This window comes from Callithrix jacchus, chromosome 5 (genome assembly GCF_049354715.1).
Source record: "Callithrix jacchus isolate 240 chromosome 5, calJac240_pri, whole genome shotgun sequence".
Lineage (NCBI taxonomy): Eukaryota > Metazoa > Chordata > Mammalia > Primates > Cebidae > Callithrix > Callithrix jacchus.
Window position 1 is genome coordinate 15559583 of NC_133506.1, and position 21567 is coordinate 15581149.

Consider the following 21567-nt stretch of genomic DNA (forward strand, 5'->3'; position numbering starts at 1 on the left):
GAGACTCCATAGTGTCTAGAATTTTTTCACTGTATTTATACTGATATTCTCTCTCTTTTCCAATATATCAACTTTTAGTTATATATTTTGTGCAAAAATAGCATCTGATCATCATAAACATTAATTATTTAAGTAAAATAACATGCTTCTTATGAGTGCTTTAGAGTAAACCTCAGTGTTTATAAGTAAGAGAATTATTAAGAAGAAACCCTTGTATATCCACATGATTAATGTTACCAATCTCTAAGTGTGCATCCCAGTGGTTCTGGGAGATGCACAGAGCATATCAGAATCACCTGTAGGATTGCTATAACACAGTTTGCTAGGTCCCAACCCCTCGAGTTTTCAGTTCAGAAAGTCTGGGATGTGGGCCAGGAATATGTGTTTCTAACAAGTTACCAGATGATGTGATGCTGCTGGTCCAGAGACCATACTTTTAAAACTACTGATTTTTCTGTCAAATAATGCCACAGAAGGTAAAGAGGAAGGTATTAAATCTACGCAGTTTCTCTGAGGTTGGACTACTTGATGTGTCCCAGCTTTTATGTTTTAAAAAAACATAATGCCGAAAGACATACAGTGCTTAAGACTCAGGTTAATTTAATTCCATAATCATAAGGCAGAATAGCACCAAATTCGGTACGTAGAGACTTCTGTACTTAATTTTGACTGACCCACATAGAGCAAATGTGATTTATCTGACTTGAAATTGAAAACCCAAATAAGCTAGGTTGTGAAATACAGTATGTTTTTATGATGGGGCCTATAAGGAGACGTATGAGTTATTATAGGGATAACAGTGGTTAGGCTAAGGGTATATAGCAAATACATTGCAAAGATATTAAGGAAAGTCACAGGAAAATTATAGAAGACTTTAAAGGAACAGCACTAAATATGAGTTCAGGGCCTGAGCTAAGTGGATTTTCAAAAAAAAAATCCCAGGTATTTACTTTCTTAATACAAAGGAGGTAATTTGGAGGAAGACTTATTTTTAGGTTTTACTTTCATCTGAGCAAGAAGAAATTTATTTTGCAATAGTAAAAAAGTGATCTAGCCTCTTGGGTGCTCAAAACCTGTGTTAAGGATTTTTGAGTTATTTAATTCAAAAAATTATGCTCCCACAGATAGTGACCTTGGTCAATATTTAGGCTTCAGAAAATGATTATGAAATCCAGTGTTTCTAAACTCTAGAGGACCAAGTGTTTTACCATAACACTATAAATTGTGGGTTAAATGAATAAAAGTCACTTTCTTTTTTGAAAGTCTGGGGCTACCTGGAATCAGTATATGGGACCCAACTTCAAAAGATGAACAATTATAGTAATCAATAATGTATTTCTATGAGGAAATGATCTGGAGCAAAAAGATATCTCACAGACCAGGGAGGTAATATTCAAGCAACTAAAAGAGCTAATGACTATTTCTTACGACGATCTTGTCCTTGATGAAAAATTCTAATACAGTGATTTTTTTTTCTCCACTATATTTACAAAGGAAGCATAACAATAAGAATGTTGGCTGGGTGTGGTGGCTTACACCTATAATCCCAGCAGTTTGGGAGGCCAAGGTAGGAGGATATCTTGAGCCCAGAAGTTCAGTATCAGCCTGAGAAACATAGTGAGACCTTGTCTCTACCAAAAAAAAAAAAAAAAAAGGAAAAAAGAAAGAAAGTGAGAATGTCTTGATTTGAAGGAAGAAAAGTATACAAAGAAATTCTGCTCTGCATTCTGCTAATGACAATTTTATTTGAGAACACTTTCACTGTCAAATGTTTCTTAGTTCCTCGTCCAATTTAATATTTCAGAAAAGTCATCCAAGGACTGTTTTCTTTTGTGGTTTTCTTTCTGGCAGCATTCTATGGCTGCTCTGTTCTTGGAGTGTTCTTCTGCCTTGACAAGGTAAAGTTCATGCCTAAGCATGTGCAGAAACTCAGGGTCAAGTGCACCTCTGAGCACTTTTAGAGTGAGTTTTTAAGGGGACAGTGCTGTCACAACTACTCTCATCATCAAACAGCAAGCCTTCATGATAGACCTGCCAGGGAGGTGGTCCTGGCAGCCAGCTGCCTCTCTGCTTCTTTTCCCTTTCCCATTTACACTGTTGTGTATTTCTCCATCTTGCGTTGACTTTTGCCCAAGAATAGCAAGCATATGGGTTGACCCTAACATACCTACTTTCCTTGTACTCCAGGGCTGTAAGCTTGCAGAGTTACCATGGTGACATGGCCCATGGTTTGTCCTGCGCCATCTTGCTTTCTTCCTCCTTCTCTCCCTTTATTTCTTCCTTCCTTTCTCTTTAGCAGTACTTTTGATATGTAATAGAAAAGTACGGGACATAACAGGAAAAAGTCCTTCTGAAATGTTTTTGCATTTATGTTTTGCATTATCCCAATAACCTGTTTCATTCATGTACTTTGTCTTTAGGGTGCAATTGTATGCAATATATTCTTTGGATTCTGTGCCACTTGCGCTAACATTCTCTTGCCTTAATGTTGTCTCTTCTTATCTACTTATTTCCTATTTCTCATCTTGTAACTTTTTTAAAGATTCTATGCTTCTTGCCAATTTATTGAAATAAACTGCACTGTGTTTCCACATTTCAGACTTTTTAATGAAGGGAGTAAATGTAAGAATTAACTCAGTTTTTCATGAAGGTCAAGTCAAGGATGTGCTGGAAGAAGACAAACGCCTTCTATTAGTTGTCCTTCTTTATTTTGTTTCTACCTGCTGTTCTGAAGCAGCAATTGTAGTAAACATAAGGCCTTTTAAAGGAGTTTTTACACAATATTGTTTCCTTCCTCATTGTTATGGAGTGCAGATGGGAAGCATATAGGCATATTGCTCTGCAGCTTTCTGTTCAGAAGCTAAAGAATTCCAAGAAGAGTATGTTTTTAAACTTCCTCTTGACAGGCACTAATCCACTGCCCACTTTCCAAATCTGTCCACATTTTACTCAACTTAAATTCCTGCACTCCCTCTTTAAAACATTTCAATGTTTAATTAACTTACAAAAAGGTCATAAAAATTCCCTCCTTTCCATGTTAGCTTTACTCTCTCTTCTAAATCTGTGCCATCCCTGAGTTATCCCAGGGTTTCTGGTGGGTAAACTTTATCTAGATTCCTGCTTTATCCTTGAATTTTGGCCTTGCAGTAAATATCTAGTTTGACCCCTTAATGATTAAATTATTTTTTTTCCCCTCTTCCTACAGGATCTCCTCTCAAGAACAGTAATTCCTTCATTTCCCAGTCTTCCTATCATTGTCTTTAAAATCTGTCCCCATTCCACTTTTGGTCTGACAGTGATTGTTTTTTACTTACTCCCTCTCTGTTCATAAAGAGGTAGTAATACTAAATAGTGTTTGTGAAAATGCCTAGAAAAAAATGTTATTTACATAAACTCTTTAAAAAATTATCCTTATTCATTTTAAGGAAAGTTTTAATGATAAAATGAATTATTTTTATTCAACTTTGGAGTAGAGCTTTATATATTCTGTTATGGATAGATTTTCTTAAATGAAAGTCAGAATAGCTGGTAGGAAATAGAATAAACCTTTACCAAGCAAAAAGTAAAATCAAGTGAATATAAACATATTTGTTTTTAGCTATGGGCATGACAAAAATGAACTCTGATTTGGGGATTGGGTAAACTGTTGTTTTACATAGCTTTATTTTTAGTAAGGAATATTTCTTTTTTGAAGTCAGGCATTCTCAGATGACGATGAGGAAAAGCTTTTGTGAAAACCATTTGCACATTAGATTACATGGTATTTATGCTTATGTTCTTCCAGAAGTACTCAATATATTTTAAAACCTGATTAAGGATGACAGAAGATAAAATGTGATAAATTGTGAGTGAGAACTCTTAGTCTCGATGAATGCTCATTTAGTGAGTATAATGATTAAAACTATTTTCAAGGAAATTTTTTAAACATTCACAAAACATACAGAAATATATCTAAAGCCAAAAAGGTAATTAATAGAAAAACTATGAGTTTAAAAATAGTAATATGTGATTCAGAATAATTTCAAGTTTAATGTTATTTTCTAAGTTGATCATTTGCAAATGATAGCTATCTTGGATCATGTTCCATGAACAGACCCAGATGCAAGGGGTTGTAAACAAGTGATTTATTAAGGAAGCTACTTCCAGGAGACATCAGTAAAAGAGTGGAGGAAGCAAGACATGGAGGGAGAAGTAAGTAAAAGTGAGCTTTCAGGTGAAGTTCCAGCCTCAGCCTAAGCTGCTGAAAGCTCCAGAGCACAAATTACACCTGGATTTGCTTCTCCTGCACCTGTCAGACATAAGCTATCAGCCCTCTCGGGAGATCTAGCATCCCAGGTGCTTCCTGCTCTCTGCATATCTAAGTGAAGTGGCTCCAAGAAGCCAAAAGTAGTCAAAGGCTGCAAGCCTCATTTGTTAGGAATAAAGCACATAGACACTGGGGGCTGGGGGTCTAGCCCGTAAACGAGTCCAGCAGGGATCCAGGTTATTGTCAACAGTGGTTCCTAAAGGAGCTTTAGGCAAACTTCCTGAGGAACTGGAAAATGGCTCTAGATTGAAATTTTTCAATCATTCATAGTTCTTAATGCGAAGAGCTAAGTTCATTTTGTGTACTTACATTATGTTGAGATTGATCAACAGTTGAATGAAAAGAAGAGTTTGCTTTTGGTAAATTTTCAGCACTTAGGCAAAACCTTGGGACTGATTTATTGATTGTTCTTCTCAGGAAAATTCACTGAACATGATATTCCCTTTCAGACATATCCAGTCCCTACCCACACAGATTAGCATCGGAAAAGATTCAGTTGGATTCCGTCTTTTGCCAGAAAGCCAAAAGCAATCTTAAGAAGCAAATCTTCTTTGAAAGAGAGGGAAAAAGACATTATTACACACTTGTCAACTTAAAATATCTCATTTTGGAAAATAGATTAACTCATTACATATTCACAGTGTCTTATGAGATGAAAAGATCTTCAGAATGCAAACCTCTGGCAGAAAAAACTGTGATATATTTTGGAATAAATAACTGGAGAAAATGAGACTATCCTGGTGGATATAACAAATCAGCTACTAAGGTAAAGCAAGGATAAATGCCATCTATCTATACTTCAGAAAATATGGAAATCACCAGACATGCAATACTGTGTGATAAGAAAGAAAATAAAATGCATTGGTTGCTCACTCAGATGTATGATGCACAGGGCTGAATCAAAACATATGGAAATCAGCCAAGCATTTTTAGAACCTCTCTTTGACACCATCTGGCCTCCAGGGCCCAATGTGGAAATTGCTGTTTTAATATACAGTGATATTAGAGCTACTGGTAAATACAGTAGTCTGAAGAAGACGTCTCAACTTCATTAGCAGTTTTCTCATTGCTCTTAGGACTCTGATGCAGTTACGTTATAACTGGATGTAGGAAGCCTGTCCAAGTTTCAGAATGCCCTACCCGTTCTAGACCTAATTAGCCTTCTCTGTGGGCAGCCGTTTCTTCCTTTAATATGTAGGGCAGAGATTCTCAAACTTCAGATTGCAACTGAATCACTAGGAGGTGAATCACCCCCCACAGATTGTTGGGACACCCTGGAGGTTCTAGTTCAGTAAGCCTAGAGTTGAACCACAGAATTTGTATTTTTCACTTGTTCCAAGCGATGACGATGCCGTAGGTCAAAGGACCACACGTGGAGAACCTCTGGTGTGGAGAAATGAAGGCATTTAAGTCCTATAAGCAGATAAGGGATGAGTTCAGATATTATATTAAGCTAGGATTGGGGGAGTAGTTAGCACTGCCAGATGAAAAAGCTTGGCTGGCTGTTCAGCCACAATGAAATAGGTGTAAACCAGAGATAACATTTTAGATGATTCAAAGGGAAAATCTGGCTACATTTTTATCATCTGGACTTTTCAAGTGGAAACAGCTTGTTTGCCTGATGAATCTGTATCACTTCCACATTTCTTTTCAAAAGACCTTTTATCAAAATCAGATCTATGCTCACCAAAAATATTCAGGAAGATATTTTTCATAACTAATGAGACTATTTGCAAAATGATGCATGCTGTTTCTAGTTAATCTGATTAGTCCAAAATGAGGACTTTAGCTTAACACAAGCAGTAATAGAAACTTGTGACAATGCCACCTTTATCATCATAGTTGTGATTTTTTTTAACCCTGAGTTCTGAACACATGCAGCATCATTCTTCATCCATAAAGATGTGGAGAATTCCTCAGCGAGATGCCTGGTAATATATAAGATCTAGAAAAATAAAACACATTGCTATAAAGGGCCAATATATTTCTGAAATTATTCATCTTTTAAATTTATATAGATTTTCCATGGTGATTATGGAACTTTTTCTCAGTCTTTTAATGTCATCCTAGTAAGTTGACATCTTATTAAAATGAAGGCAATTACTACCATCTTAAATCTCACCTGTTTTTCATTCATCATTTGAAATAAATTGCTAAAATATATCTCCTAATAAAATGCTTTCTAGAATCTGGAAGCAAGTGTGGCAGTTTCTTCCCCTCAGAATCATAGATGCATACAACTACACCATAAATACTGTTACAGTTAACTTTTATTCATTTTATGTCTTAATAATGCCTTGGCACTATCCATAGATTTTTATGTTTAGCTGCATTTAACTTTCAATTTTAGAAATGTTTTACTCTTAGATGGGTGTATAAGAGTTTCTAGGGTTGCTGAAGAAGGAAGTAAGAATGAGAATATTTGGCTATTGCACAACCAGCAGCCAAACTATCTCACCTGGCAATCTGCAAAGACTAAACTAACTGCATATCCTCTGATGTATTTCACATGTGCAGACATAGCCTCTGAAAACTGCTACATTTCTTTATCATGGTATTTCTTCTTATACAAAAAAGTTGTTTTCTTCCATTTGTTTATACAATACTCCTACTACCTTATCAATATCAAAAATGTTTAGGAAAAAAGTAAGTTTGTGGATATGTGGATTCTTTTTTCTATTATGTACCCAGGGTTAGTGATTCTGGGCAATTAACATTTTCTCTTGGACTTAGTTTCCTCATCTGTGTTTTCTCTCCATTCTCAAAGTCTATGATTCTATTACAGTAATTGTTTCTGTTTGGGCATATTCAGTAATGCAGCCATTTTTATGCAGGGTAGAGTGTCAAGAGATGTAAATTTATTTACATTTCTTTTTAATTAAGTGCATCAGAACTTGGAAACAATAGGATTACTATATTAGTTCTCTACTTCTTCATAACAAACTACCACAACTTAATGGCTTAAAATGACAAACATTTATTATCTCACAGTTTCAGTGGGTCAGTCTCACCTACTTAGGGTCTCCCAAGGCTGAAATCAAGATGTTTGTTTCCTGGGCTGTGTTCTCACCTGGAACTGAAGTTCCTCTTCCACGCTAATTTAGATTGTTGCCAGAATTCAGTTCCTTGTGATTGTAGAACTGATGCTCTTATCTCCTGGAGGCCTTTCTTTCCATAGTCAGTACACAGCACAGCCAGCAGATTAGTGTCTCTGCTGCTTCAAGTCTTTTGCTTCTATAAACTGTTTTGAAAGGCTCACCCAAGATCTCTCTCTTTTGGCTAACTTTAAGTTGTCTGATTGGGAACCTTAATGACACCAGCAAAATCTATTCACCCATTATGTAACATAATGGTGGGAGTGACAGCCCAGCACTTTCGCCATGTTGTATTGGTTAGAAGCAAGTTGCAGGTCCCTCACACTCAGAGGGAGAGGATTACACAAAGTCGTGGATACAAGGAGATGCAAATGAGGGTGGCCATACTTAGGGTTCTGCCCACCAAAGATAGAGAGAAACATTTGTGAGGAAATTGTGCAATTGACCAACAGTAGTCAATAGTCATCTATCAGTATAACAGTAGTCATAACTATCTCTGTTAGTTCTCTCATCGGCAAAACAGAGAAATATGATGCTTATGTGACAGTATTATTGCAAGGACTAATGAGATAATGCATGAAATTTTTATTTTATAATTCTTGGCATGTTGGTTTTCTATTAATTGTTTTGACTACTATTACTATTAATGATATTATTTGACTTTGCCTCCTTTAGTGTAGAAACCTTTAATCTCATCCACAATACTTTCTCAGTTTTTATTTTATTTGTACTGAAAGACTCTTTAGATTAAAAAGTGCATTAAGAGAAATTGTCTAGGTTTTTTTGGTTCAGTATGTTCCGGTATAGTGACCTTGGCTCCCGGAAGAATTCATGAACTTCAGATGGTGGTGGATTCCTTATCTCCCTAGGACAGGCAATGGGACAATGAAGGAAGCAAGGACATAAATTAAAAATGAAAAGTTATCCACATTATCTGCCACATTCATATACTTGCCAATAACATTAGGCCAAAGACTTTGGAAGTAGGGCTAGGGATAACATTCAGACTCAAGAATAGAACCGATAACATCCACAGGCATTGGATCACCCAATATTCCCCAATTTATGCTATGGTATTTATGAGAACAGGAGAGCATGGTAGGTAATTCTGACTGCTGTATTAACAAACTTTCAATGTCCCTAGGTTGCTTGCAAAAATAAGGCATCTTGTTGGTTTTCTGGGTAAAGATGAGTCTGACTGTTTTATATACTGTGTTCCTGTTAAGGCCAAAATCTGAAATACCTAACATCTTCAGCAGGGTGTCATTAATTCACAAACCAGGATGAAATAAAGCCTCTATGCTGAACTTTGTTAAACACTGTACAAATGGAGGTAAAAGCTCAAGGTCTTTTTGTTGATGGCTTCACACCAAGTGGTGAAACCCCATGTCATTTGACAGTTACAGTACAACCCGTAACACATGAATGATCTCATTGTTTTTCCGATTTCAAATGTTGATGCTATTTTGCATTTACCTGTAACACATAAAATTTTTTTCTAGAAGTTTTCTCTCTTACTTAGGTTTTAAGCTTTTATGAAACAGGTATAGAGTCCAGGGTTTTCAGATCTTTTTTTTTTTTTTTTCTGTGTTTATTTGCATTCCTTGTGTGTATTCCAGATGCTTTACCTAACAACTTTCAACTTTTCTGCTAGGATTTTTTCCCTTTCAATTATAATGGGACATCTTGCAAGAATAATAATGTATATATATTCAGTACTCCCTGCTTCATAAATGGAGATCTTAGTTTAATATTTCAGTTGATTTAGCAGCGGCCCAAAGAAGGAGATGTTGCTGGCATCTGTACTTGTGTTTGACAGATGAGGATACAAGGCATGCATGAGCATCTGTAGCAACTTGTTTAATACTGCATTGATAACAAGTGATAATTTTAGAGAAGAACTTAAATTTTCTGCCTCCTACTTCTATGAAATTTGCACTTAAATTTTAAATCTAAGTGTGTTTAAGTAAAGAAGGCCAGATATGTCATCTTTCTCTTTTCTCTGCCCTGGTTCTTGTTGATGACCTGTACATCTCATTTCCATTGGTGTTTCTTACTGTGGGTCTCCATTGCAAGTTGTGGAAATAAAGATGAAAATCATGCTTAGGGAACAAAGGAAAAGAGAAACCAGGTGGCAGACGGTGCAGGGATTTCTTTGAGAGGTACATTGCACAGACTTTTTTTACCCTCCTCAGAAATGGAATAAAGTTAAGGAACAAAAAATTGAGTCTAAGTCCATCTGCTTCTTGTTAAATTAAAAACCCTTAATTAAAAGACTCTAAAATAGTTTTTTTAATTGTGCATTTTAAGGATGTTTGGCAGTCAATAAAATGTACTAATATATTCTACTTTTGGTAAATCAAAATAGACCAACTTAATGACTATACCACACACACATGTGGAGGTATACATAATCACAACGCACACACCCAGCCATTAATATCTTCTCTGTGAAATGTTTATGACTATAATTGCTGCTCTGATTATATACTGTGTGAACCTGAAGCACATTATTATATTGGCTGACTAATAGAATTCAGTAACAGTGCACAGAAGTTGGGATTCTGGAAAAAGTTGAGTTTTTAATTTTATTTCTTCCTGAGTTTGAAGTGGATTTCATGTTTCATCTATCACATAGTATGTTGTGGCTGATGGATTGAACTTCTTTGCTAAATAATAAAAAAGACAATTTAGGCTTCCCTTAGCTTGCCTGTTTTCTCATAACTCATTCAAAATATTTTTAACAAATACCAAAACCCCATTATTACGATTTAATTAGTAATAACTAATTATCACTAATTATGGATTAATTATTAATTAGTAATAGCTAATTATTACTAATTAATTATTAATTAGTAATAGCTAATTATTACTAATTAATTGGTTTGGGGTATTTTAAGAAAATACGACTGTTAATTCACTTTTATCCATACTGAGAAGAAGAGAGGGCATATCCATCAATGCATCAGGGGATATATCTGAGGTCCTGAGAGTGTAATCTCCGAGCTTTGCAGGGTATCATTAATGGCCTTGGAGATAAAGCGTTCTTTTATTGCATTCCTTCTTTAATGATTTAGGTAGGTTACGTGACTTTAGGCACTTCAATTCCTTTTTCATTGTTGGATGTGCTTAAAGATTAGAGAGAACAAATTTAAATTTCTTTCTTCCACTTTTCTAAAGATGTCTCTGATGTTATGAAGCATAACACAAGGGTTCTATGGTACAACATCTATGGCAAACAAAACAATTTCAATGGTTGCTTGAATTTCTGAACCACCTATGACACTTCTGAACACCTTGGATAGTATATGATTTAATACTAAAGAGAAATTACTAAAATAGCAGTTGAGGGCATTTGTAATTCAATAGTTTTTCTTCAGCTAAATCTCACCACTAGGCACACTTTTATATTCAGTAAGTATAATATTTTTATTTGACAGTTCCTGATATAAAGAAATGACAGTTACGGATTCTTCATATTAACCTAAGTAATGTATTGCTTTATCAATGGTGTTCACATGAAAGGCTTTGTGACAACATGAGTATAATTAGTGCTTCTCAAAGTGTGGTCATTAGTACCAGCAGCAGCAGCGTCACCTGGAGGTTTATCTGAGACGCAAATTCTCAGGGCTGCTCCAGATTCATGGAACCGAAATATCTGACAAGTGACACCAAGTGAATCTGTATTTTGATAAGCCTTTCAGGCAACTCTAATGCAGGCTACAGTTGGAGAGACACTGGTATGGAAGGCATGATGATACTCATTTAATAGATGACAAAATTGCTGCTCAGTGTGGTAAAGTGATTGACTGAATACAGGATAATTAATTTTAAGGTCCTCACTCAGACCCAAATTTTCTGCGTGTATACCCTGTGATCTCTCTCTCAAAGAGAAAAGTAAAGAAATAATGAATTCCACAAAGCTGGAAAAACAGAAACTCTTAAACACTTAAACGAAATGAGAAAGGGCAGAAAGGGGCCATATCACTGCTTTATTGTAATGAGAGTGCGTTGTTAAAACTATTGTCACAAAAACATTAACCTAGAAAAAGTTTTAATGGTATAAGAATCACTTTTGTGGTCGTACATTGGCTTCCTCATTTCCTTTTTAGTGTCTGAGAGAAAGAAATGCAGTTAAACTCCAGAGGGGTGGCTGTGGCATGTTAATAGAAGTGGGAGACAGTATTTTATGCATTGCTTTCTAGCCAAATTAGTTCATGGACAGCTTTTCCACCTAGGTCTTTCCTACGCCACATTACCCTTCATGATAGCGCCCTGCGGTGGTTTTCATGCCCACAGTTGGCGTTAACTACCCCTTGGTGGCTTGGGGAATGAATCCTGAAAGTGGAATGCAGCTTTCATTATCTGTAATGCAAAAGTCTGTGTAGTGATACCTGCTAAGATCTAGTTCTTTTTGAACTCAATTTCGCTTTGTGTGTATAATCAAACAAGTTATGTTTAAATCTATTGTCTCTTCAACTGGGAGGAATTTCCTTAAATAGAAAATATTATAGGCTGGGTACAGTGGCTATGCTTGTAATCCCAGGCTTTGGGAGGCCAAGGCGGGATCACTTGAGGTCTGGAGTTCAAGACCAGCCTGGCCAACATAGCAAGACCCCATATCTACTAAAAGTACAAAAATTAGCTGAGCATTGTGGTGTGTACCTGTAATTTCAGCTACCTGGGGGCTAAAACATGAGAATCATTTGAACCTGGGAAGAGGAGATTGCAGTGAGTTGAGACTGTACCACTGCACTTTAGCCTGGGTGATGGAGTGAGACTGTGTCTCAAAATATATATATATATAGAGAGAGAGATTATAATATGTATATAAATATATATAGATATAGATAGATATAGATTAGGTAAACATAGTACTGTGTGTGTGAGAGAGAGAGAGATTTTTATCCTACATGATGTAAAACATCACGCAACATATAAGAAAAATAACATCAAACATAAATGTTAGTGTTTTATAAATAATTATGTAGAGAACAACCATGTAACAACTACTAAATCCCAAAGTGATTTCGCTAATGCTCCGTATACCTCTGTGACATAACCTAAGTGAGTTGTAGTTTTCTGTACACAATTCCTGCCTCTGTGAATTTGTACCTGCAGTTTCTTCTCTTTGAAACCACCACCCACCCTCCCACCCCAACCACACAGTTATAAGGCTGGCAAATTCTGTCTCACCCTTGTGTACTGACTGACATCATGCCATTGCCCTCTGTCACCCATGTCTGTGGGGCACTTTGAAATATCTTTTTTAGCATATAATAATTGGTTTGTTTGTGATCTCATCAAAACTGGGATATTATTTTTGAATGTTTTAGTTTAACACTCAATACTGGTGTGTACCTGATACATTGAATGCATTCAATAAATAATGCTCCAGTGAATTAATTACTGGCATTTCCACTTGGATAAACCCCTCGAACCATTATCTCCAGAATGCACTATCATTTTGCCGAAACTTCTGAGTTTCAATGTAGGGAAGGTGGAAACTGCAGCAGGTTTTATGGCTTCCCTCTTTGCTTCAGTCAGTTCCTCCATGGCGTCTCTCTCCTCTTTCTTTCAGTTACCTACCTTCATTTTGTCTCTCGTCTCTCAAATCTCCACTTAGTTCCCATCTTCTAGATTAAACTTCTTCAAGCTTGGTTTCCTTACGTTTCTCCTCTTCCAGAAAATATGTTGGTTGTCATTGCTGCAGAGATGAAGAAACTTGAGCGTATGCTTAACTTACTCATGTCTGGTTTTTCCACCGTTTCTTCAGTGAGGGCTCTATCATGTGCATTTGCCTAAGTGGAGCACTGAACATGGTTGAGACCATTGTTTTCTAACACTCATAGGCAACCTCCAGTATTGTGGATGGTGTGGCCTTTGGGTAACTGTGGCACCAGTTGCTCTGTCCTGCAAGGTCCTTGCTGGGTTGTCACCTGTCACACCCCAGGGATTGGGAGGATTTCTACAGGGTCAGACACAGCATGCAATGGGCTAAGGAATCTTCTAAAATGGGGAAAGGTAATTTATAAGATCAGGGTGAGCAAGAGCAGAGACCCACTGTTTCCTGTCCACCCTTCATCCCACAGAGAGGTATATCAGTTGTTCTGTTGGACCTGCTGTGTGGGTTTGCATTCCAGGGGTGAGGCTTCACCTTTAGTTTGGCCCTCATTACATGACAGTCTTAGGTGCAGGAAAATAATCAGACCAGTTTGCACCAGATATTTGGAACTGGCGGCAGCTGTTTAAAGAAGTTGCCTAAGAACAAAAGGTGCTGGTTCTTAGGGAGCTTGGCCAGTGAGAAGTTACAGACACTCCTATCCAGAGGGTCTACTGGCAGCTGAAAGAGGATGCAGTGCATTCTGGTGGGAGAAGGGGACTCGATGCTCCATCCAACTTGCTCGCTGTCCAGGAATCATAGTTTGAACATCTGGAGTCACTATAAGACAACTGCTCATTGCACCGCAGTCCTACCTGGCTGGTGGTGGAGTCCACTGTCTAACGCAGTGACCTGTGTGTGTCACAAAACTCATGGCTCAGTCTCCTTAGGCAGACATTTAGAGTTTCCATCCTTTGGCCCATATTCCTTTCTGGTGTTATCTTCCATGACTTCTTGTCACATGTTCTATGCTCTAGCCAACTGGAATACTGAATGTCCTGCCACGTGAATCCCCTTCCATCCTTCTACACCACTGTGCCTGCACTTTTGCAGTTCTTTAATCCTGGATGCTTCTCTGTCTTTCTCCCTACCTCCTTTCCCTGCAATTTTCTCTGTCTCTGAAGGCCATTAATACCTCAAGGTTCAGCCAAAACCTCTGGACTTTTCTCATCTAGGCATTTCCTCATATTTTCCCCTCCAACTGGGAGGAGCCCTCTTCCTCCCCACTTCTTTTCTCCAAGCTTAATGACTTCTCATAAACATTTCTCTGAGATCCTAGGAGAAAAACTGTGTTTTCTTTGCAACCCCCCCTTCTCCATAGCAGTTAACTTGAAAATTGGCATTAATACATTCCCTTTTGTCTTACACATATACATTTATTTACACTTCTATTTGATGGCAAGTCCATCCAGAAAAGAAATCACATCTTGTGTGTCTTATTCCCTTGAATAACTTCCGTATTATTGGTGTTCAATGATGGGTAATGATTAATTGAAAAGATCAGGGCATGAGGTATGTGTATAAAAGGCTGGGGACTGGGGGAGGCAGATTTGTATCTCTGCCTTGGCCAGATAAGCTGGGTATGTGTGTAAGCCAATGGGAGCATCTCCCTACATCTTCCTCCCTAATCCTTCTCCCTCAAACATCCTCCCTAATCCTTCTCCCCACCGACACACCCTCGTACCCTCACTTACACTCAGAATGACTCCAGAATTATATTCAACAGGAAGAACAAGCGGAATTGATTCATTGTGATTTAGGAATGGCTTATAGAATAGACTGGGGACATAACCACACACTTTTTGTTTTCAAAATGTATAACTGAGCAGTTAACAGTTAGCTACCCTTTTGTTTCCATTCTAATTCAGTTGAGAAGTGGTATAAGAGGAAAGAAATATCTCAACTGCAGAGAAGTCTTCAGTCAAGTCTCAAGATTTTTTTTAAGTGATGTCAATGACATAAAACAAAGAAGAAAGATCCGTGTGGTTGCTTAATGATTTTACATTTTTTGCCTTCTAGGAGACAGAGCTACTGGATCTCAGCCTTGTCAAAGATGCCAGATGTGGGAGACACGCCAAAGCTCCCAAGGTAGGAGGCTGAGTATTATGCATGCACCAGATACTGCCTTGATTGTTTAACTGTGTCATGATATCAATTAATTGCCCCAATTAAAAGTTTCTATGTTGTAGATGTTGTAAAACACAACAGCCAGTATGCCCTAAACACTTTTACTTTTATTAAAGATGGAAACAATGAACAAATATGTGGGCTGTTAGACATAGGGGCTTGCTTTATGTCCTCTAATTTTGCCTTTGTTTGAAAAACAACAACAACAACAATGCCAAAGTTACTGGATGATTAAAATGTACTTGAAATTATTTGAAAAAATCCTTTAACCTCGTAAGCAAATGGGAACTCACCGTTAGACATGATGAATGAAACTCCCATATTGCTCTGCGACTGAAATGATTCTATCCATGATGCCAAAAGATGTCTAGTCTTAATTCTGCAAATGTTACTAGTGAAGATCAGCATACTTTGGGATGACTTGTGTGCCATGTCATTTGTTTTGGTTTGAAAAACTTACAGAAGAAATAGTCAAAGAAGTGTTTGCAGTCTATTTTTTGAAGATTATTTTTAAATATTGGATGAAGAACACAATTTTTTTTAAAGCTTAGATGATCTGGTAGGGTATACTAGCAGGATGTGTTGACTTGCCATCAAAGTTAAAAACTGTTCTTCATTGTGTTTAAAATTTAGTGCTTTTCATACTTCATTTCTAGCAGAGAGGGTATTGGCAAACACGGAAGTATGGTTGCCATTTAGGAGCTCAATACCTCTTTCTATAATTGATATAAAACTAGCTATTTTTCTATCTGTCTTCCCACAACTTTTGTTTTATTTTTAAAAGTCAAAATTCTTTCTTGACATCAAAATGCTTTGTTGCTTTGGAGATGCAAGAAAAAAACTCACGTGGAATAGTTATTCTTCAGAGATATAACAAGGTAGTAGGTGCCAATAAATTCTATGACACAGCTACTGTTTTTTTTTTTTTCTTTTTTTCTGAAAGGGTTAAAATGATCTATTGCAAAATGTAAAAAATTAGGACTTTTAGAAAGAAAAATAAGAACTGTTTTCATGAAGGCTTCCTGTGTTTCATATGAAATTAGTCTGTTATTTACATTTATCTCCTTAGTAACACAGAATTTCAGTAGTTTAGCCTGAGTTTGGTATCAGACTTACCATAATTAATGCTTTGTTGATGATTCAAAATTTCTCAGTTTTAGTATAGAAAATAATATTTTTTCTTCTTTCCCCAACAACATTTCGGCCAAGTTTCATGTAAGTCTGTTAGTTCCAAGAACTACATTGAAAATGTAGCTATAAAATTTGTCTTGAACCTAAGTTTATTGGCCTAACTTACAATTTCAGTGTCAATATTATTAAAGACAGTTGATGAGACCGCATCAGAGCCCCCTTTGTCTCCAGGCATTAAAAGTCAAAGTGAATTCTGCTGCCACATGGAGGGTTTCTTTCAGGCTTGGATCTGTATCTTTTATTGCAATACACAGCTTGCTTATCAGTTAAGTGTTTCGTTTATGGATGTGTTTGATAAATGTCTACTGCACAGTGACAAATGAACAGAAGTAGGGTCTGTACTGTGCTCAGCTGATAAACCACTCTTAGATACTAAAATGCTTCTCTTGAGGATGGATTTTTAACCCTCAGAATACTCTGATTTGGACTGCTTTTTTTCATCAACTCTTTCTAGGAGGGACAGATTGCTTTCTCTGTAGATTATCTATGCTCCTGGCTTCATTTTTTTCCTTTTCCTGTCCCTTGCTGGTGGTCAGGAACCTCACTCTCGTTTAATGTTTTCAAAGTCTGGTCCTATTAAATATTACCTGTGTGGCTTTCCTGAGACTCAGACTCCTTCCACGCTGGCTAAATGGGAACAATAATGATAATAATAAGTACTTGACACTATTGCTATAAGGATTACAAGAAATAATTCATTAGCAAACCTTTAGCACAGGAATTCTTAAATTTAGCTGCTCATGGAATTGCCTGGGAAACATTAAAAAATGCTGATGTGTGTTTTCCACCTCCAAAAATGCTGATACCATAAGAATCAAATTGATGTAGGTGTGCCATGGGCGTCACGGATTTGAAAATCAAATTTGCACAAAATTTGAGCACCACTGCCTTAACTTGCTATTGGTGTATAATAAGTACTTAGTAAATATTAGGCAATATTGTTGGTAATAACATTGTTTTTGTTATTACTGAAAAATTCAAGTCAGAATTATAGAAGGCCACTTTTCATTTCACTCACTTAATTTGGAAAAGTTTATGTTAGCAACAAGAATCAGAAGAGGGGCTTATCTCTGGGGCTTATCAAAGGGGGTTGACAGGAAAGAAAGAAGTTGCTATTACTATCAGTTTAAAATCTTCAAATTTCCTGCTCAAATTGGATAACTAAGAATATAATTTATTGAAAATGACTGGAATGTATTGAAAATTTCAGTGGAATTGCCAAATTCAGGTAAAGTTTCATTCCACTGCTCAATTAATGTCACCGAGGACTAGGTGCCTCTTTTTTTCATTAATATGCCATCCAAGGTTCTGGAAGGGGTTCTGATATGGTTTGGCTGTGTCTCCACACAAAATCTCATCCTGAATTATAATCCCCATCATCCCCTTGATTCAAGGGAGAGACCAGGTGGAGGTAATTGAACCATGGGGGCAGTTCCCCTTGTGTTCTCCTGATAGTGAGTGAGTTCTGATGAGATCTGATGGTTTTGAGTTCAGTAGTTCCTCCTGAGTTCATTCTCTCTCCTGCTACCTTGTGAGAAAGGTGCCTGCCTTCCCTTCATCTTCCACCATAAATGTAAGTTTCCTGAGGCCTCCCCAGTCATACAAAACTGTGAGTCAATTAAACTTCTTTGTTTTATTAACTACCATCTCAGGAAGTTCTTTATAGCAGTGTGAGAACAGACTAATACAGGGTCCTTTTCCATCTTCAGGTTCCCCTTGGATACTACCCTTTGCACACCACACTTGGCAGCTCCCAGCCTCCCCACCTAACAGTTTCATATGGGGTGGGCCAAAAGAGAGACTAACTGTCGATCGGATAATTGCATCAGGATTACAGTATAACTACCCTGTAGAAGGTGTAGGCCTGCGAGAGGAAAACTAGTCCATTGAATTGGTTAGAACAAAAGCACCAGTAGGACTTAGAGTAGAAGATTAAAAGTGTAAAGATATCAGGATAAAGTGAATAAATCTTTGAAACTTGTGACAGAAAGGCAATGTAACAAAAGGACAGATTGAGTGCAAGACTTTCTGCGGGGGCTTATAGACCATAAAGGAAGAAAGAACATTTGTGAAACAGATATTTGTCAAAATACTCAGGCACCCCACAAATATTTATCTCTATATTCATATTATTTGTTTTTTACAGCATCTCATTACATAAAAATTCAAGATCTAGTTGAAAATGAACTGTTTTCTGTGCCTGCTGTGATTTGAAATAACATTTATAGGAAATGGAAAAGCTTCCATGTGTTACCCTGTTTATGAATTTAAATGTCAACACCCAACACAATACATGCAATTCCAGATCTTCTTTTCTGTATATAACCTTTGTTCAAGTTACCAGTTTTAAAATTTCATGTGAGAGGGAAATTGAGAGATTTTTATCTACATGTAAAAACCAAAAGAAAAAAGAAACATGATATCCTTTGAAATCTAAAAGGTACTTACTTTAATTTCTTGCTCTCTCTCTTCCTCATTCCACCCTCCCAGGTTTGTGAAGCACATGCAAGGGCAAGATGCTGTGGTATAATCTTGTCTGCGCTATATACATGTACTTTCTGGATCATCACTTCAAAAAGATCTTTGCTTTTAAAAAAAGTATTTATCACTGTGGCCTCTGATGTATTAGTAGTTTCTGACCCATCAGAGCCATTCAGTAGCTCATGTGCAGCTTTCATAAAATAAAACACACTTGCCAAGAGTAGAAAAGAAACTTGTCTTGTACAGAATAAGTTGTTTTGTGAAGCTTTTTTCATGCATGTTACTGTATGTTCTGACTCACAGTATGAAGTGTAATTTTTACTGTCGGCAATACATAGTGGAGAAGTTTCAAAAATTATGCTGCACAAGATCATTTCCTCATCCTCATGATTCTCAGCTGTATTGAGTGCTTAGAGTTATGGAAAAGTAAGTGAAAGTAGGTGAAACTAGGAAAGTGGAGATGTGTGTTCAAGTGCCAGCTTTGCCATTAACAGGCATAAAGAAGTTGTGCTGGCTGGGTGCAGTGGCTCACGCCTGTAATCCCAGCACTTTGGGAGGCTGAGGCGGGTGGATCACCAGGTCAGGAGATCGAGACCATCCTGGCCAACATGATGAAATCCCATCTCTACTAAAGATACAAAAATTAGCTGGGCTTGGTGGCATGTGCATGTAGTCATAGCTACTCGGGAGGCTGAGGCAGGAGAATTGCTTGAACCCAGGAGGCGGAGGTTGCAGTGAGACGAGATCGCGCCATTGCACTCCAGCCTGGCTCCTGGTGACAGAGTGAAACTCTATCTCAAAAAAAAAAAAAAAAGAAGTTGTGCTGTCTGCCAGCACCTCTGCTTCCTCATCTATGAAATGGGGCATGGAGTAAATGGTTTTAGGTGTGTAAGTTCCGTTAGCCCTTGATTCCAGCTTTTAAATTGAGAAGTTAGACACACAAGACTTTCCATCTTACATATTCTAAAACTGATGTTGAATATGTTTACATAACCTGAAACTTCTTACCTTTGCCATACAAACCAAGTGAACCCAAAACAAAAAGTCACACTCTAGCCAAGGTAAGGTGCTATGCCAACAAAAAGAATAAAAGACTTGTGTCAAGCTTCTTTATGCATGGCTTCTCAGAAGCATTCTAGGATTGCTTTTGGATGCCACAGGGAGCAACCTCATGGTCACAGAGGCCCTCCCAACTTTAGTACCTGAAAACTGCATACTGACAATTTCCAGCTGTCAAGAATGCATGCAGCAATGTCATTGAAAAATATTTTAATAGTTACACAAAATAAATTGCTTGGAGTACTGATCTGACAACCATTTTATTGGTAAAGGACAGTTATTTCAGATATGTAATGTTAATTTTAATGTAGATTCTTTGTAAATATCTAGACCACAATTAAATTCTAGATGGTACATAGTATCACCAGAATCACATAAGGTAGATTAGATAAAATCAAATTTTAAAAATTGGTTAGGCTATTCTTTCCTAATCGCTACATAAAAATGATGGCTTTTTTTACTCCATTCTTTACTGATTAGACAGATAGTCATTGAGTGACTATTTCTGCCAGGTACTGTTACAGGTACTGGAAAACAGCAATGAGCAAAAAGAAGAACAACTCTGCGGTCATACAGCATTTTATTTAAGAGTGAGGAAGTAGTGGTACTTTTTAATTGGGTCTTAAAAAGAAGAAAAGAAATCCCTGATTTGTTGTGTTGGCTGATTTCCCTTGGGTAACTATTTCTATGGAGCCAAATTTCAAGCTACTAACCTGATATCATTCAATGAAGAATTGGAAAGCAATACACACCATGGCTAATAGACCTATCAGCAGGTTCCAGCACCTCACAGGGTAGGGGAAATGGATAACGGATAAGTTTCACTCACTGAGAAGTATAAAGCAGGATTGGAGACCCAAGACAATGAGTGCAAAGAAGGGGTCTGCTGCTTTATAGAGCCATAATGGGGTGAGGTCTCTTGAGAGGATGCAGTCATGTGCAGAGACATGAATTTAGTGAGGGAGAGCATTCCTCTTTACAGCAAGAGCAAAGCATGTTTCAGGCATAGAAACGTGAAATGTGGCTATATAGAAGAAGAGAATACAGCAAAAGCAAAGTGTGTTTCAGGCATAGAAGAAAGCCAACGTGGCTTCGGTAGAGTCCAGGCCTTGTAGGCCATGAAAATGACTTGGGCTTTTCTTCTGATAGAAGAGGGAAGGAATCTAAAATTTCTGAGCAGAGAAGTGACTAGATCTGAGCTTTCGAAAGTTCCACTGGTGGCTGTTGAGAGTAAACTACAGAAGAGAAAACAAGAAGCAACCACCAGACCAACTAAATAGCTGCTGCAGATATCCTGGGGTGAAGATGATGACTTTTGCCCAAGGTGGTAGCTGGAGAACTGATGAACAAAATGATAGAATCTGAATATGTTTTAAGATAGAGACACAGAGTTTGGTAATGTATTGGATGTGAAGTATGAGCAAAAGAAAAGATTCTAGAACAACTATTAGTGTTTTGACCCAGAAAATTGGGATAATTGGGTTCTCATGTCCTCAGATGAGAAGGGAGGAAGAGCACATTTAAACAGAAAAAAATCCAAAATTTGGTTTTGGACACTTAAATGTTGAGATCCTTGCTAGACTTTTACCTGATAATGTCAGGACAGTTAGACATAAGTCTGGAGTTAAGGGAAGATGCTGGCCCTG

General features: G+C 37.3%; 1 protein-coding gene across 3 annotated transcripts in view; it reads left to right on the plus strand.

Annotated features, from left to right (window-relative positions):
- Window positions 1–21567, plus strand: part of PLCB1 (phospholipase C beta 1) — a 735221-nt gene that overhangs the window by 214461 nt on the left and 499193 nt on the right. For all 3 annotated transcript variants that reach the window (XM_078371332.1, XM_035302836.3, XM_035302835.3), the window contains one exon: window positions 15083–15151. In XM_078371332.1, the coding sequence (XP_078227458.1) occupies window positions 15083–15151 (69 nt within the window). The remainder of the gene's footprint in view (window positions 1–15082; window positions 15152–21567) is intronic.